Genomic DNA, 16,812 nt, shown 5'->3' with positions numbered 1-16,812 from the left:
ATTTGTATAAATAGATATGAGATGCATTTTGTCACAATAATCCAGTACAAATATTCAAGCATGCAGTAGGCTGACTGTAGGTATGCAGTCACTCGTGCACAATAAATACACACTTAAACCTTGACAACTTTCATTCTGGAGAATATGAAGAAGACTGCCACCAGGACAGCCGTCAGAAATTCCCAGGAATACAATGATATGTAAAAGGTTTGATAAGAAATTTTGACTGTTTTCTCTCACATTTACTCTTTTTTTTTCCAGAACAGGGCTACTTAAAATTCGCCAAGTGTGTAAATTCAAGAACAATGATAGATGACAAACTCAAAATAAATTAACCGAAACATCAACTTAAAACAAATCACATTCTTTTTTTTTTTGGAGTGCGTTAGCACCAGTACCACACTGCGAACATTCGCTGAGCAATGGGATGTTTGTGCATCCTTTGTTGTCATGCCTTAACAAAAAATGAAAGAAATTTCACACTTCTTTGCTATGATAAAATACGTGAAGTAAACACACCTGCTCCAGATCAAACTTATCTTATGCACAAGAATTTTAGAAATTCATGAAAACACTGAGCATGGTCATAACATTTGACTCTTGGAAAGGCTCTAGCTGTGATGACTGCTAAGTAGGATTCTGTAAACCAAAGAGAGAAAACAAGAGCATGTGTGTGTGTGTGCACTGTGTCGCTGTCTTAGCGGCACGTGCACCGGGTGGCAATCATGTCTTTAATCTCTTTGTAGACGTACGAGCCGTCCTCGTCGAAGATCAACACACTGAGGGGGCTGTAGTGGGAGGGAACACAAGAGGGTCTGGGTACGGAGGAATCCAGGTTTTCATAGATGAGGTTTTGCACCATGGTGTGAACGGGTGAGCCGTAGATGAAGCCCAGCGTTCTGGGACAGATGCCTCGGCAGTACCTGGGGTTGTACTTTGGAGGGAAAACTATCCAGTGGTCCAGTTTGAGCTGACTGAAGCGCACTCTGAAGTCATACAAGGCACAGTCGTTTGTTGGGTATTCAGAGCTGGGTAGGAGCTCTGGCAGCTGGATGTCCAGGCTTTTGTCACTCCATTTGCTCTTTGAGGAGTCCCTCCTCCATCTCCCCTTGCGACCAGGCTTATGGTCCGATTGATAAGCAAGCTGTCTCTGGAACTGATTAAATGCAGCAGATGACCTTTGACCTGCCTTGGTGTCAAATGCCGAACTCTGAGAGGTTTTGCTGTTGTCGTTAAGATAAAGAAGTAGAGCAGGGGACCTCAGCCTGAATTCCAGAAGGCTTTTGTGCCCATCATTGGTGACTCTTTGATTCTCTGGGCAGCTGATGTTCACAAACAGGTGAAGACTCTTCCTCTGAAGGTTTAAGAGAGGCTGAAGTAACCAGGTGATGTCGACCTCTACCCAGTTCCTTCGGGTCCTCCCTTCTGCACTGGCTGTGAAGTTGACTACATGGTGGACTCCTGGACACAGTTGGCACTGGTTGGACCGGCCCTGCTCTTTGATACTGATGTGACACACTGAGGTGATGGGTGCTGAATGACTGGGATCAAAGCTGTACAGCAGAGCTGACTTCAGAAGATGCTCTTTTCTTTTTACTTGATCAAGTCTGTAGGACAGATCTTGCATAAAGCTTTCTGAGAAGAAAAAAAAAGGAAAAATATTGTGCATGTCAAATTCACAAAATAGATGATAGATTGGTCCATGTGCTCATGAATACGTTAAAATGTGTTTTAACAGAGTCTAATTCTTGTCCATGTGAAGTTAAGCAACAATTAATGATTAAACTTGATTTTAAAAAAAAGTGCAATCAACATCCAGTACCTGCATTTGCGTAACGTGCATACTAAATCGTTTCTATCCATTGATCAACTCTTTTGGAAAACCTGGTTAAAGCATTTAATTTTTTAAACTGTGTACTTTATTTTAAAAACCTACAGCAAATGTGTTAAACTCATGGCTCAGAATAAATGTAGCCTCTCATGGCATTCAATTATCAGCGTCACAATTAGGGCTGGGCGATATAGTGAGATTCAAGATATATCGAATTTTCTATTTTGGCGATATAGAAAATGACAATATCGCCTATATCGATATGTATATATTTTAGAGCTTATTATCTCTCGCCACAAAGTGTGGAAGGGAGATATAGGTTTGAGCTCCGTCCGTCTGTTTGTCCAAGATAAATTGGACAACTTTTCTCAGAAACTGTTTAAGATAGGATAAGTAAATCCGGTGTGTGGCTTCAGGGTATCAATATCTTGATGGAATTTGAAAATGAGAAGCGCTTAATTTCTTTTCCGGAGTTATTGCCCTTATTCTGTTTTTTGGACTCTGTTCGAGGTATCTTCAAAGAAGATTCGAGTTCTTAGATTTAAGACATTTAGGAAAAGGTCGAGTTATAATGACAACCAATCTGGCGGGGGATGTTGATGACTATGTCTTCTTGTTTTGTTTTAATACTTGTTTTAGGAGTTGTGGCTTTCGCTATGTCTCAGAACATCATGAAACCTGTTGCTGACTATTATTCTATCCTAGTCATATCACTTCATCAAGACTTTCTAAGATTCCACACTAGAAAAATTAAAAATAAAAGTATGTATGATTCGTACTGATATTGTATCGATATCGACCAATACTCGCCATAATATCAGAAGTGAAAAAGTTGTATGGGAACACCCTACATTTAATACAACTCCTGGTATGCTTTTGCTGTATAAAATTCACAACAAAAACATTGAGTATTAAACCAGGCTTCTGTTCTGTTTCAAAAGTTTGTGAATGAGAGCTTTGAAGACTTATCTGTACTATAAATTAGGGCTGGGCGATATAGACCAAAACTCAAACTGACTTTTTATCAAAATGGCGATATATACGATATAAAGCCTGGTTTAATATTCAATGTTTTGAGGACCCCCTCGAAAATGAGATGATTCATCTCAAGGGGCTTACCCTCTAAATAAATTAATATAATTGAATAAATCTTGATACATTTAATTCAAATTAAGTCTGACCAGAAATACATTTTTAGTTAAATGTGCTCATGAAAAATGCTACACAGGCACATTCGATATTGATATCAGTCCGATATCAGCCAGAAAACAAATATCGGATTTTATCGGCCTGCATCTGAAATCACCGATATAAGCTCTCCAATAAAATGTTGCGCTCCAGCACGTCTATCCATAGGTGACTGTGGTTCACACTCCAACAAAGCAACCTACTGTTGCTGACTATTGTTCTCTGTTTGAGTAACATTACTTGATCAAGCCTTTTCTAACATTCCACACTACTCAATAAACAATAAAAGCAGATATGATTCGTGCTGATATCGTATCGGAACAATATCGGTATCGGCCGACACGGCAGGCTGCAATATCGGTTTCGTATCGGAAGTGAAAAAGTTGTATCGAGACATCCCTAACAATATGTGCCACTTTTTTTTCTACTCTAAGGGACAGCATGTGTGAGTGAGTTCTATAGTGTGGCTTGTTTAGATGAAGGTCTGGGTTAGGACTCAGTGATCATCTAACTGTGCTATTCAAGTTGTTCTGAGAAGTAGTGAAAGCAGCGACTCCTACAAAAAGTACGTAATACGTGTCAATAGACTGGCAGTCTATTCATACGCAGCGCCCCTCATTAGCCAGTTTAGGTCACATGATAGGTGCCCCACGTGACTTAAAGTTCCGTCAGTTTAATTTTAGCTCATATTTATTTTTCGCTACCCCACTAACTCTTTTATTTTAGCCCTAACCCAGGAAATACCCTAAAAGGTTTATTGTTTTCATAAATGTATTTTTAAAGGTGGAATTTGCCATGTTAAATATGTTAAAATTAAAAAATAAATATGTCAAAAGTAGGATTCGAACCCGCGGCAGCGGAAGGAAGAATACTTGAGTCAGGCACCTTAGACCACTATACGCTTATGTAGAAAATGTCCGGCAATCTTTTGTACGGATAGACTGCCGGTATATAGAAACGTATTACGTACTAGGAGAAACTTCAGGAAATATATACAGTCGTCCCTTGTTTATCGCGAAGTTTACATTCTAAAAATAACCCGCAAAAGGCAAAAGCCGCGAAGTAGTCAGCTTTATTTTTTTACTATTATTATACATGTTTTAAGGCTGTAAACCCTTCGCCAAACACTTAAACACTTTTCTCAGACAGGAATTAACATTTCTCTCTTGTTTAAACACTCAAAGTTCAAACCTTCGTAGATTTTAAAACATAAACTTATTTTTAAACATACAGCACTTCAGAGTCACACATTGATGCCGAACGCATTCAGAGTCTTTGTTGACGATGGCGTCAGGTCATCAACACGGACACCAGTCTGTTCACCCATTCAACCATGGAGTAGAAGCTGTGTGACCACCAGGAGCTGTATGACATGGCCTTTATAACCGGGACCGGACTAGGAAGGATTTGGTGTGGAGGAGAATTAGTGAGGAGGTGGTAGTAGCTGGTAAAAGTTCTCTCTGTAGCACTGAGCTAGGATAGCATTAGCCGCTAATCACATAGAGCTTTTTCACTGGCGGTTTATGTTAATGAGAGGAGAAAAAGGAGCGCAACTCCTCACGTCAGCAGGCTGTGAAACTCACCCAGTTGGATGTGTCGCTGGTGGGTGAACGCAGCATTAGCCAATCAGGACGCAGAACACAATGAGAGTTCATACGCCTTAAAAAAATGCATCCAAAATTGAACTGTAAAAAAATCTGCGAAACACCGAGTCCGTGAAAAATTAACCACGTTATAGTGAGGGACTACAGTATATCGATATAGGCGAGATAGTAATTTTCTATATCGTCAAAATACAAATCACAATATATCTCGAATATCGATATATATCGCCCAGCCCTACCATAAATACATAACATAATAAAATGTAAATGTGCAAAATTAGGACAACCATAATTTCGTATTTTTATTTCTCTGGTCTGACCCTCTTCAGATAAACATGTGGCCCCTGAAGCAAACTTTTTGACCCCTCTGAGCAAAAGTAACCGTTCCAGTAGAAATCAATGGTGATCAAAGGTTCTCAGTGGATTTACTCACTAATGGATTGAGTAGGTCTAGTATCGCGCACTAGGAATGTGCGATATTTTATCGTTTCTGATTTATCGTCAAAAACATTCTCACCGGTAAGAATATGTCATCCCTCGATGTAAACGATAAATTCCCATGTTGGAAATTAACGAGGGCCACGGGCCATTTGTCCCTCAATTTAGCTAAGAATGCCCCAAAAAACTGCCCCATTTGTGGTGAACAACTTATTATTCTCTGGAACGGAACGTTGTTTACGGAAGCTCTGCACAATGTGCACCGCCACTGCCCCCCGCACACACCGCCGTCTGTGTGTGTGTGTGTGTGAGAGAGGTGTTAGTCACAGCTACCAGAAGCTACTATGCTGCAATACATCATGGACCACTACTTGGTTAAAACCAGACAACCATCCAACAAAGGGAACCGATTCAAGTTCCTCCGTCAGATCCACCCAAAGTTCAACAAACACGGGGACAGAGATGAACCCGCAGCAACGATTATGTACTGGAAACTCAACTAAAGCTAACTATGCTAAGCTAACACATCGACACACAGACTGAGCTAAGTGCTAATGCTAACCACTCCATATAAGGAATAATAGACCAAGTAAAAAGAACATGTCTTACTGTCATAAAACCACAGAGAGCCATTGATTTGTTTACGGTCATGGTTTATGGTATTTAACACTTGTATGAAACGATAAAAACTAAACATGTCACACGTTGTGTGAAATAAATATTAGCATAATAACTAATGTCACTATTCATTCATCCCAATCTGTGAAACGCAATATTTTTTAATTAGAAGTCATCAGCAGTAAAAACAGTATTGAAGTTATTTGTGCTTTTAATGCGCTTTTTAATTTTTTTTTTTAATTTCAAGTGAGGAAATAAATGAATTACATACAATAACACCAATAGTAATCCACATGCACAAATATATTCCATAAAATATCAGCTCATGAGCTGTTTGAGTCAGCAGTTATTGTAGCCTTTTTAAATGTGTCTAGTGTTGATGTATTCAGATTTAGTTGTGTTTTTTATTTATCGTGATTTTTATCGTGATAAATACTAGAAATTATTGGAATACAAATTTTTTTTTTGGTCAATATCGCCCATCCCTATTGCGCACCTTTGTTACTTTTCCCGAGACATCTGTCTTGAGGCCTGATAAGTCGGACTGTGTTGTAGGTGTCACTGCTGTCCAGGCTCCTCTGCACACGGGACGACTTCCTGTAGACCTCCGTCAGGTATTTTATGTACTGCTGGTCCGGTTTCATCTTTTTCCTGATGTCTAGGTCCCACCTGGTCCCTCCGTGCTCGGTCAGAGCTCTGAGCAGCGGGAAGAAGACGCTGTCGTATGGGTGAGTGAAGTCGCCCAGAGGCGGAACCAGGGAGCCACAGGCACTCAGAGAGGGGGAGAACAGCGGGGGGTCGCAGGTGAGTAGCAGCAGTAACACGGTGGTGTGCAACAAAGCTGATCCCGGTGTTAGTTTTTCCATCATAAACACAAAAAAGGCAACAGACGTTATGAGACTCTCTGAGAGCCTCAGGTCAACGGGGCCACGCAGCTGCTCAGTACGCACAGGTGTGGCCAATCAAGGATTACCTGCGCGTGCCTTTACGCAAGGATCTCAGAAAACTCTCATGAACCAAAAAAAAAAACAACAATATTTTATTCATTTTAAACGTTGAATGAAATGATAACAGTAGATGTAAGAGGTGTTATTAGATGTTTTGTGTGTTGAAAACCAAACAGTTGCATTTTGAGGTAAAGATGCTTTTACGAGCAGTGGGTCATGAACAGATGTGTAGAGTACTGATATATCCTCTTCAAGTACAAGTGCTGTTATTTGATCGAAAAAAAATGACATTCAAATACAAGTAAGTCATACATTTCTACACGCATACAGATCTCAAGTCAACTCTTCATCGAACTCTACAGGAGATACGGGGAAAAAAAGGACAGTGAGGAGGAGTAACAACAGGAACAATGACTGCAGACGAGAACGCATCACATAAAAAAAAAAAACGTTAATGAAAAGATGAAATTATGAACAAGATGAGAATGTTTGACAAGGGAAGAAACGAGGTTTGATGTAAAATTATCTGTGTTCAAATCAGGGGACGGATCTGGATAAGCATAATGCTTTTTTCCGTCGCCCTTTCCAGCATGCAAAAGGACAAAAAAACAAACAAACAAAAAAAAAAAAAAAACAATGATGTGAGTTTGCTCTGAATGTCAAAATGAATTTCTGTGATTGCAACCATGTCGGAAATGAACTGAATAAAAAAAATAAAAATTAAAAATTAAAAAAAAAATACTAAATAGTACACCAGTGTTGGGAGTAGTTGTTTTTTCCCCTCATATATTACAGTAATATAGTCCTTTTTAAAGTAACTCAGTAGTGTAACATGCATATTTAATTTAAGTGCATATTTGCTCTGTTTTTACACTGAAAAAAAGATGATCATTATAGTTTTAAACGTAACTTATGGGTAACAAAAAAGAGCTTTCTGCTCCTGAAACAGCAGAAGTATTTGAAGCGAAACTTAGACGATGTTATTCAAACACTATCAGAGTGATATAATTAGTGTTCTGGACCAAAAGTAACTCAAAGTAGTGTAACTCAGTTACATTTAAAAAAAAACAGTAATATTGTAATACAAAGATATAAAAATGTTATCCCAGTAACTAGTAATGTAAATAAGTTTAGAGTAACTTACCCAACACTGTAGTACGCAAAGTAAAAAATATATATATAAATTATTGCCTGGTCATATCATTTTTTGTAGTTCGACAATGTCCGTTGATCATTTTAAAACAAAAAATAATAATTCACTTAGTAATAGTTGGGTGTAGAAATATAAATAATTACTTTACTTTTTTAAAAACATACTTAAGTACAAGTACAATTACTGACTTAGAAATATACCTAAAAAAAAAAGTTCAAGTACCCATAAAAGTAACTAAATTACATTAACATGCGTACTTGTAATTTGTTACTTTCACCTCTGGTTATGAATATACATTATTTAAGCCTATAGACAAGGTTGCTTTGGATATATTACTTACTTATTCACTTCTACACACAGTGAAAGCCTTGTATCTTTTGAATTTATAGTGACACATGAGACAATTCATAGCTTAAGGCCTTGAAAGTGGATAACACCCCATTTTTTTCTGTTTCACTTCCAGCATACCACCAGCGTCAAAATGTAGTTCTGTCGTTTTGTGTTTTTGAAGTCATTTTGTAAATGTTTCTCTTATTTTATGTGTTTTTGTTATTGTTTTGTATATGTTTCAGTTTTTTTTAGTTGATTTTGGTAGTCATTTTGTGTATTTGTTGTAATTTTGTATGTATTGAGGCATAATTTTGTGTAATGTTTTCATTTTTGGAATTTTTCCAATACTTTTGTGGTCATTTTGTGTATTTCTGTTATCCTTTGGTGTGTTTTTTTCTTTGTAAATGTACGTTTTTGGAGACATTTTTATGTGTTTCACTTTTTGTTTTGTATTTTGTTCTGTTTTTTGTGTGCTTTGGGAGTATATTTGTGTGTTTTTACTGTTTTGTGTATTTTGGTCAATTTTTACGTTAAGGTTGGACCGACGTGGATGAGGCCCCCGGACCGCCAGTTGATTGTGCTCCTTTCAAAACAATATCCTGCTGACATCACTTGCCAATAAAATGTAACTGTCTGTATAACCTAGCTTAGCTTGTTTTTTTATTTTTATTTTATCAATCACACAGTGATGTGTTTTTTTATCAGTAAAGACTCAGTGATGAGATGAATTCGTAAACTATTTTAGTGTTTCTAGAAGTCTGGGGACACCCTTTTACATCTATTAGAGGCTGATTTGTGAAGCTTCATATGAAATACTTGACAGTGGGAGCTTCTCTAAAAATGTAACGTAAAGTTTAGACATACAGACACAGTGCTGTGTCCAACCTACTACAGTATACACACTGAGAGAGAAGCTGTTGTTTGTTATTATGGTGCTATAGTGGTTTCTGTCAAGACAAAGGATATTGTTCTGGCACCGCATTGTCTGAGTCAAAGGTCTTTTCATGTCATCAGAGACAATTTGTTCACTGGGTGGATTGAGGATAAAACACACACACACACACACAGTGTTGTTTCAAGACTTGTCTGATCCTGGTACTAGGAAGTTTATTCAGTGTCACAAAATAGGGTGTACGTAGTGCGTAGATTTGGTGTAGTTTGAATTCTGACACTATCTCTGCTCAGTTTGTGCAACAATGGAATAGCAATGTTTTTTTTTTCTTTTAAAAAAAAAATCAGATGCGTTCGAATAGGTTACCATTGTTTCTTTGAGGGATGAGTGTTTTGAACACATTCCATGTCACAGTTCATGACCTTTTTCATTTATCTTGTGTCATATCTTTCTCCATTCCTGAGCCTCGGTCTCTCCCTCCCTTCATAAAGCTTTCAGTAATGAGTGGATTTATTTTTCATTTTCTTTCAGAATATAATTAAAATCACGCTGGCTCCGCCTTAGCCCTTCGCTTTACCTCAATAAATACTGTAAGCAGGTATGGTAATTTGAAGAAAGTCATTCTGAGTTGCTAAAAAAACTCAGTAAAATGGTTGATTAATGTGTTGTTTGAGTTCAGACAGGCTATCCTGAAACATTCCACCTCCTTGCTTGTTTCACAGGTCTCAGAAATGTCCTGTTTACGCTCGTACTGAAGCTCGTTCTTTTTTGCAAGTTCAGAGATTTGTGAACTTGCTACTTATTGTTTAGGCTTTTGATATACTGTACCCTCTTTAACGCATTTAGCAATACCTCTATTTCATTTTGTCTACATTTTCATACGCTAATATCATTCATATGCATTAGTCACATGTGTAATCTATTACTTCTCTCTGAACTTTGATTTCTGGCTCCTGGACATCAGCTTCCCCTCCCCCACATCTCTCTGCTCAGGTCTTTCATTTGATCAAGTTGGATTTAATTTGAAAACATGGAAGCATTTGAGATAGGATTTTTATGATCTAGAGCAGCCTCACATTGATACTTCAAGGCAAAACACCTTCTTTAAAGCTGATATCTGGAGTTTCTGAGAAACTCAACAACTACACTTCCTCCCACTGCCTCAACCAATCTACCAGAAGCCACGCCTCTACTCTTCTGTATGCGCATCGCAGAACATACCAAGGTTGCATTGATATAGGTCTATAGGTCAGGTAAGAGCCAAAATCATATTTACCCGTCTACTGTTGCGGCCTTTTTTCATGCAGAGTTCCACATTCACTTTGATTGACAGTCTCAAAAAACAGGAAGTCAAAGCCTATTGGCTGGGCACACTCAGGAATCATTTCCATTTGTATAGGGATCTATGGCAGTTTTTCCCAACCCTTTTTGTCTCATGTACCCCCCGAGGCCTCTCTTCAGATTAGGAGAACCCCTTCGTCACTCCAATTTAGTAACCTTTCTTATTTTATTTACATGTTAATAGCTTGAAAACGTCAATCTGTACGTTTAACGCACACTAAATATCAATTTTGTGCATTACAATTATTGTATAGCAGAAAATATATTTACCTGAATATTTAGTAATGTGCAGTATATGTTAGTAACAATTAGTAGGATATTATGGCCACAATATTGTTTATTTCATTAATGCAGTTTATTGTCAACGGGTGGAAAAGTTGTTTGATGAGCATGTCCAGTGTCTGAAATAGTGAAAAAGTGCCCCGTACAATGTGTTCAAGTACCCCTAGGAGTACACATACCCTTGGTTGGGAATCACTGGTCTATAGGACGAAGGAGGGACTTATGTACATTAATGTATATGAATGACCACCGGCAGTCGACCATAGTAAAAGACAAGTTAGGTATTTTTTCGCATTTCAAAAGAATGATACATAAACATAGATTTCTCAGAATCTCCGGATATCAGCTTAAAGCTGTTGCCCCTGACCTTCATTATTGATATCAAAAAATTACTCTTAACCCTAAATCCAATGTATTAAGATGGATGATCCCTAAAAAGTGTGGTTTCACATAACATTTGCTCTTGCAAAATTGTTAGGCATTTTTTCTTTTTGATACAATCAGAGACTCGAGTGCAAGGAATCAAGAAGTTGGATTTATCACATTTATTTGACAATACTGGTAAAAAAAATATGCGGTTACAAATTTTACTGTGCTATGCTTAGAAACAAATACATGTTGAATGGGTGCAAAATTACAAATGACAAGAATTACAACAATCAAAATAACTAAACAATCCTCTTAATAATTAGTATAGGCCTATACAGTGTACAACAAATAACAGGACAGCAGCCATAAGTGCACCTTTAAAGTTCAGTATTAAGTGCAGTTTCCTAGTTAATATTTCTGGTAAATGATGAAGGTTGTTGACAGCAAGTCTGCTGACAGTATTACATTTCATTTACTTACTAGAACTCTTCTTTGTGATTTTAGTGTAGTTTTAGTACATACAAATCACAAAGATTTTAGTCAACTAAATCAATAAAGATATACTTCTATTCTTGGTTATTACCAGGTATTATCCTCCTACCAAGCAAAGTGACAACCAAACAAATGTCCAACCCATTTTACTCTAACTTGTCCTTCACCTAAATATTAGAAACCGATAGGACAAAATTAATCTTGATTTGATTTAGTTTCAAAAAAACTTTGTGATTATGTCAATTAGTTTTGTCAGTCATGCATTTAATTGCATTTACTTCTAGTGTGTAACGAAACAGCATCCATCCATCCATTTTCTGACCAGCTTGTTCCTGTTTTCAGGGTTGCGGCGGGGTCCAACTCTCAATAGGTGTTAGGCGGGGGTACACCCTGGACAGGGCGCCAGTCCATCGCAGTGAAAAAGCATTGTTGACAAAAACTATGATGAAATGTGTGTATTTGTTTTACCATTCCTGAGCAAACTTAGTTGCTGTCTTTTGCCTCTTCCCTGTGTGAGGGTGGAACAGTTTACTGATGTGGAAACTCTTTGAATGCTCCTTGTTTTCATCCTCTACCTCTTTGATGTTTTCCTTCCGCTGCACTCCTCCCAGCAGAGCTCTGATCTCAGCCGACACCCCTTTTTCCAGATAGTGGAGGGCCTTCTTCCCACTGTGGTCCCTCTCCGTTACACTGGCTCCATAGCTCTGCACAAGCACCACCATGACCTCAGCGTGTTGGTGTATAGCTGCGATGTGCAGAGGGGTGTATCCTCCATGTGCTTTGCTGTTTACATCCACATGAATACCTCTCCTCCTGGGGATGTTGATGAGCTTGTGGACCATTTCACTGGTCCCATCCTTGGCGGCCCAGTGCAGAGCTGTAAAGCCGCACATGAAGTCTCTTCTCGGGGCCAACCCTGCATCCTGGAGCAGCAGGGCGTGGATCTGGCCCCACAGACCTGCTGCACACTTCACCAGCCACTGATGAGCCAGGGGCTCCAGAGGAACTGACTCACAGTGCTCAACAACATCAGGTCTGGTGCTTTTGTTGGGGGGCCTCGCCTGTGTACTTTGTGTGTGCTTGCTTGTAAAACAATGTGATTCTATTCCACCATCCCTCTCTTGAACTGAGCTACAGTTTGAATCTTTTCCAACAGTATCTCTGCTGTGTGGAGTTCCTCTCTGACGTGGAAGGATAGATCCATGTGTGTGTGGTTCTGCTGGGTCTCTGGGTGGGGATTTAACAGCGATGACAGCGAACACAGGTCCAGATGTCCGCGTTCTGCTGGTCTGATCCCTGGAGATATTCAGCACTTTGACCGTGGTCGTGTTTGGGCTGCCCTCATTCATAGACCGCGTCCTGCGTTTTGGGGGGCTCTCTGCGTGCACGCGCAGTGCACGGGTGGAACAATGGTTTCCGTTTGTTTTCAAGCGCTGGGTGTTGTTCTGTTCGCTGTCTGAGCGGACGGCTCTGGTGGACACACCGCGGTCCTTGTGCGCTGTGCACGGACCAACAAAGTCCTGGTACCTCTTCTTTACCACCACGAACTTCATCCCGTCCTGCTGCTGGACCACAGCCACACTGTTCACCAGGCTCTTAAACAGGTCTCTGTTGTGCTGCTTCTCCGCTGAGCCCCCGCAGATGATCAGACTCCTAAAGTGACTGAGCAGCTCAGAGTTACTCACTTTACCTCCGCGATCCAATAAAAAGGACAAGATAGACTCCTGGTTGAGAGACATGTTGTCCGATAAAGGGCTCAGCTCATGGGAAAAAGTAGTCCGGGAGTAGCTGGGTGTGTGTTCTGCTCCACCAACCTGCTGCTGCTGCTTCAACTGAACACAATGCTTAGGGTCGCTGTACAAAGCCGGGTGTCTAACATAAGGCTTGCGGACCAAATCCGGACCACGTAAACTTAGGGTGACTAGATTTTTAAAACCGGTGTCATGTACTGAGTTTACCTCCGTACTGAGTTTATAACCCTAACATAATCTAATAAAGAAATAAAACACGTGTCCATTCACTCTGGAAACAAAAATGAAACATTATTATTTATTTATTTTGAGCAAAAATTACTTATTCGGTAGTGCGCATGTGCATATATGCGCATATACAATCTCAGTATATGACACTGGTGTCATGTACTGAGTTCACAGTTTTGTGCATTGCATTGTTGGCTGTGGAGTCTCGTAGACAGATGCAGAGAAGTGTCTGTCCTTCTTGTGTTTCTTTGCTAGATAAGGTTGACAGTGATTTGCTTGACACTATTTTCGTTTTAGTTTGTTTCTTATATTCCCCGTAATATCGCCTCACTCCACAACAATGACCAGTTACATCAAAGCCCACCCAAGTGATCTTCATCTAAGTGGAAGCTTCTCAGCCAATCAGCAGCTACTACCCAACATCTGGACTCTTAAGCCACAGGCTAGATCGTCACCAGGAAGTCACTGTCCTCATGATATTTTCCAAGCAAATCGAAACTATGGAATTTCCAACCGGGGCTCGCCACCCCAAGTTGGAGCTCCTAGCCGGACTTCCTCTAAAATCATTTGTCTGACGTCCCACAACAACTGTGGCACCCATGCAGAACCACATGTCAGTGGTAAGACAATAAGGAAAAGCTTTGAAAAGATCTGAGGCACTCAGAGGGACTGTTGTTAAAAAGCCTTTATTCCATTAGGGTAATATAATCATAAAAAATATGCCAACATATTTCAGCTTAACCGGCCTTCATCAGGACAGCAACAAAATTAAACTACAAGAAACACATGCAGCACTCCATGCAACAGTTTTTTGACTGAATAATTAAAAAAAGCATTTTGATGGCAAAAACTTAAGGAACAAATATACAATCACAAATTACTTACCTCTGTATGGGAATATATAGTATGTTTTTTTTTTTTTTTTTGTTTACTTTAGTGCTATGCTATGTTTATAGGCAGTGGCTATCCATACAGTTGTCATTGGACAGTTTAGGTCATGTGACTGAGACTAAACCTAACCCTAACCCTAAAAATTGTTGCGATATAGGGTTATAACCTAACCCTAACCCTAACCCTAAAACGCACAATAGCACCGGGGGTTGTTCGTACGACAGCCGTACGAATAGACACTTTCATGTTTATAATGCCTTACTGAATCACTTTGAATGCTTTGTTGCTGAAATATGCAACATAATGTTGTGTTGCTTTGTTGGGCCAATATAAAAATGATACTCAGAATAATCACAGTTTTAATCACACAAACATTACCGCTACTGCTTCGCGAGACATTTAATTTCGGCCGTATTCGGATTATTCCATGTGAACCTGTTTTGTCACAACTTTCAAACCTTGACAACACCAAAAATGTTTAGTAAATCACTTTGGCAGAGTTTTTTGGGGGCAATCACAGTAATAGTGACGTTAAAACACTTCTATGGGACTCCACACATCCCACAAAGCAATACACAAAACTCTTTTGATAATGTCAACAGTGTTTACAGACTGGAGATGAACACAAACTTTCGAGTAGCAATTTCAACTTTTCAAATGATCTTCTATTAATAGATCTATGAGGCCTACATTATGGATTTATCTGATTAAAATTGTCTCCAGCAGCTTGAAGTTATTTAATGCTCAGTTCTTTTTGTCCCATGCAATGCCTATACATTTGCTAAATCATTGATGCTGTATAAATTATGAGCAAATTTAGACATTGTCAATAGGCTAAACAAATAGTCATTCTTTTATTTCCTTTTAAATTTAATTGCACTTCATTTAATTATCATATTACAATCAAACACCATTTTGATGATTATTCAAATATGGCTGACATAAATGAAAAAAAAAAATGAATTAAATTTAAAGTTCTAAATGAAAAGGAACAAACATATTCCATATTGTAATAATGTCTATCTCTCATCATTGGTGAAATTTAAAAAATTGACAACTCGGTTCATAATTGACTGATTTTAATGAATTTTGACTAAGTGTGTCCGGTTGGTTCATCAATTAACCAACTTTCATTCAGATCAGATCTGGATTATGCATTTTATTGTATTTTTTCCCAAAAAAAATGGGGGTGCCCACACATTTGGACCTACTGTACCATTATTAATGGGAATGGAAATTTCCTATAAGCCTTTAGATTGTGAATGATCATGATACCATGATCAGGATCACTGATCCAGATAACTGCCAATAAGAGGGTCTTTGGCGCTTGGCGGAGGTTTGATGATGCATGTCAGGCTATTAAATATTTTAGCTGTATCAGCAAATCTAGTCCTATCATCTATTTATATATCATGTTTTTATTATAGGTTGACTGTGTGTATAGTCAACTTGATTTAGGTATTCATTTGTAAACAAATTAAATGACATTTACAGTAGGTTATCTATGAGGAAATACTCACATTTATATCAGTTTAAATGCAGAGGTGAAAGTAATTCATCACAAGTTACATTACTGTAATCGAGTTGCTTTTATGGGTTAATGCACCGCGCCTAAACATCACTGAATGCCGATTATTTCATCCTGAGAATTTTTTTTAAATTTTGAATTGAATATTTAATTGGTGTTTTTTTATTAAAAAAAATAATTTTATATTTTTGACAAACCTTTTATTTTATACAGATGCCTTTGTGGAAAATAAATTAAGATCCAATTGTGCAAGATTTCATCTCTTCCTTTTTAAGTTTATACATGAGATATTTACTGAATGCAAGAGAACCATGGCAAGATTTATTATGAAAATAACTTTTACTTTGAGTACTATTAAACTGAGCTACTTTTTACTGATACTTGAGTATTTTATTTATGACTTACTTGTACTTGAGTACAATTTCAATCAGTACTTCTTCTTATATCAGTATTAGTACTCTTTACACTGCTGTTTAAACGCATGCTGCAGCAGGCGCGTTTCACCTGTGGGGGGTGTGGGGGGTGCGACACCCGCACTTTCATAACAACTAAAATGAATCCCCCTCACTGTTTACAGAGCGATTCATTGTTAAAAACATATTGGTCCAGTTTGATAGATTGAATGGTGATGAAGCTGCTGTTCCAAGAAGGTAAACAAAGAGTTTACAGCGACGAGTAAAGTGTGAGTAAAATGACAAAAAAATGAGTAACCGGTGGTAAAAGAAATATTCCAAAACTTGGCAAGAATAGAGTGAAAAGTGACTAAAATGGGCCAAAAGCAGTCAAGAGTGGCACTTTTTTTTCATTAAAAAAAGGAAACAGGTGGTATGTATTGGCAAAACATGGCAAACAATAGTGAAAAGGAGCAAAAATGTGGAAGAAAAGGAAACCAGTGTTATTTATTGGACAAAAGGTACCTTATTTGGATG

At 38.5% G+C, this 16,812-nt stretch overlaps 2 protein-coding genes across 2 annotated transcripts; both read right to left on the bottom strand.

The window, feature by feature from the left end:
* Positions 1-458: 458 nt before the first annotated feature.
* On the bottom strand, positions 459-6,641 carry gdf9 (growth differentiation factor 9). The gene is made up of 2 exons (XM_028459979.1): positions 6,176-6,641; positions 459-1,635 (listed from the first exon to the last, which is right to left on the bottom strand). The coding sequence occupies exons 1-2, from the start codon at positions 6,546-6,548 to the stop codon at positions 698-700; spliced, it is 1,311 nt and encodes a 436-aa protein (XP_028315780.1). The 5' UTR covers positions 6,549-6,641; the 3' UTR covers positions 459-697.
* A 4,685-nt stretch (positions 6,642-11,326) lies between these two features.
* sowahab (sosondowah ankyrin repeat domain family member Ab) lies at positions 11,327-13,317 on the bottom strand. The gene has a single exon (XM_028460150.1). It carries the CDS (start codon positions 13,222-13,224, stop codon positions 11,950-11,952), a length of 1,275 nt encoding a protein of 424 aa, XP_028315951.1. The 5' UTR covers positions 13,225-13,317; the 3' UTR covers positions 11,327-11,949.
* Between the last annotated feature and the right edge of the window lie 3,495 nt (positions 13,318-16,812).

The sequence above is a fragment of the Gouania willdenowi genome, chromosome 10 (assembly GCF_900634775.1).
Source record: "Gouania willdenowi chromosome 10, fGouWil2.1, whole genome shotgun sequence".
Classification (NCBI taxonomy): domain Eukaryota; kingdom Metazoa; phylum Chordata; class Actinopteri; order Blenniiformes; family Gobiesocidae; genus Gouania; species Gouania willdenowi.
The sequence above is the reverse complement of the archived record's forward strand: the minus strand, read 5'-3'. Positions and strand labels throughout refer to the sequence as shown.

Bases quoted from the DNA above. Each gene is read 5' to 3' on its own strand.
- gdf9 (XM_028459979.1), bottom strand. From the start codon at position 6,548: ATGATGGAAAAACTAACACCGGGATCAGCTTTGTTGCACACCACCGTG. The intron at 1,636-6,175 runs GTGCGCAATAGG...TTTTCTTCTCAG, and splicing joins TCTCGGGAAAAGTAACAAAG to AAAGCTTTATGCAAGATCTG.
- sowahab (XM_028460150.1), bottom strand. From the start codon at position 13,224: ATGTCTCTCAACCAGGAGTCTATCTTGTCCTTTTTATTGGATCGCGGA.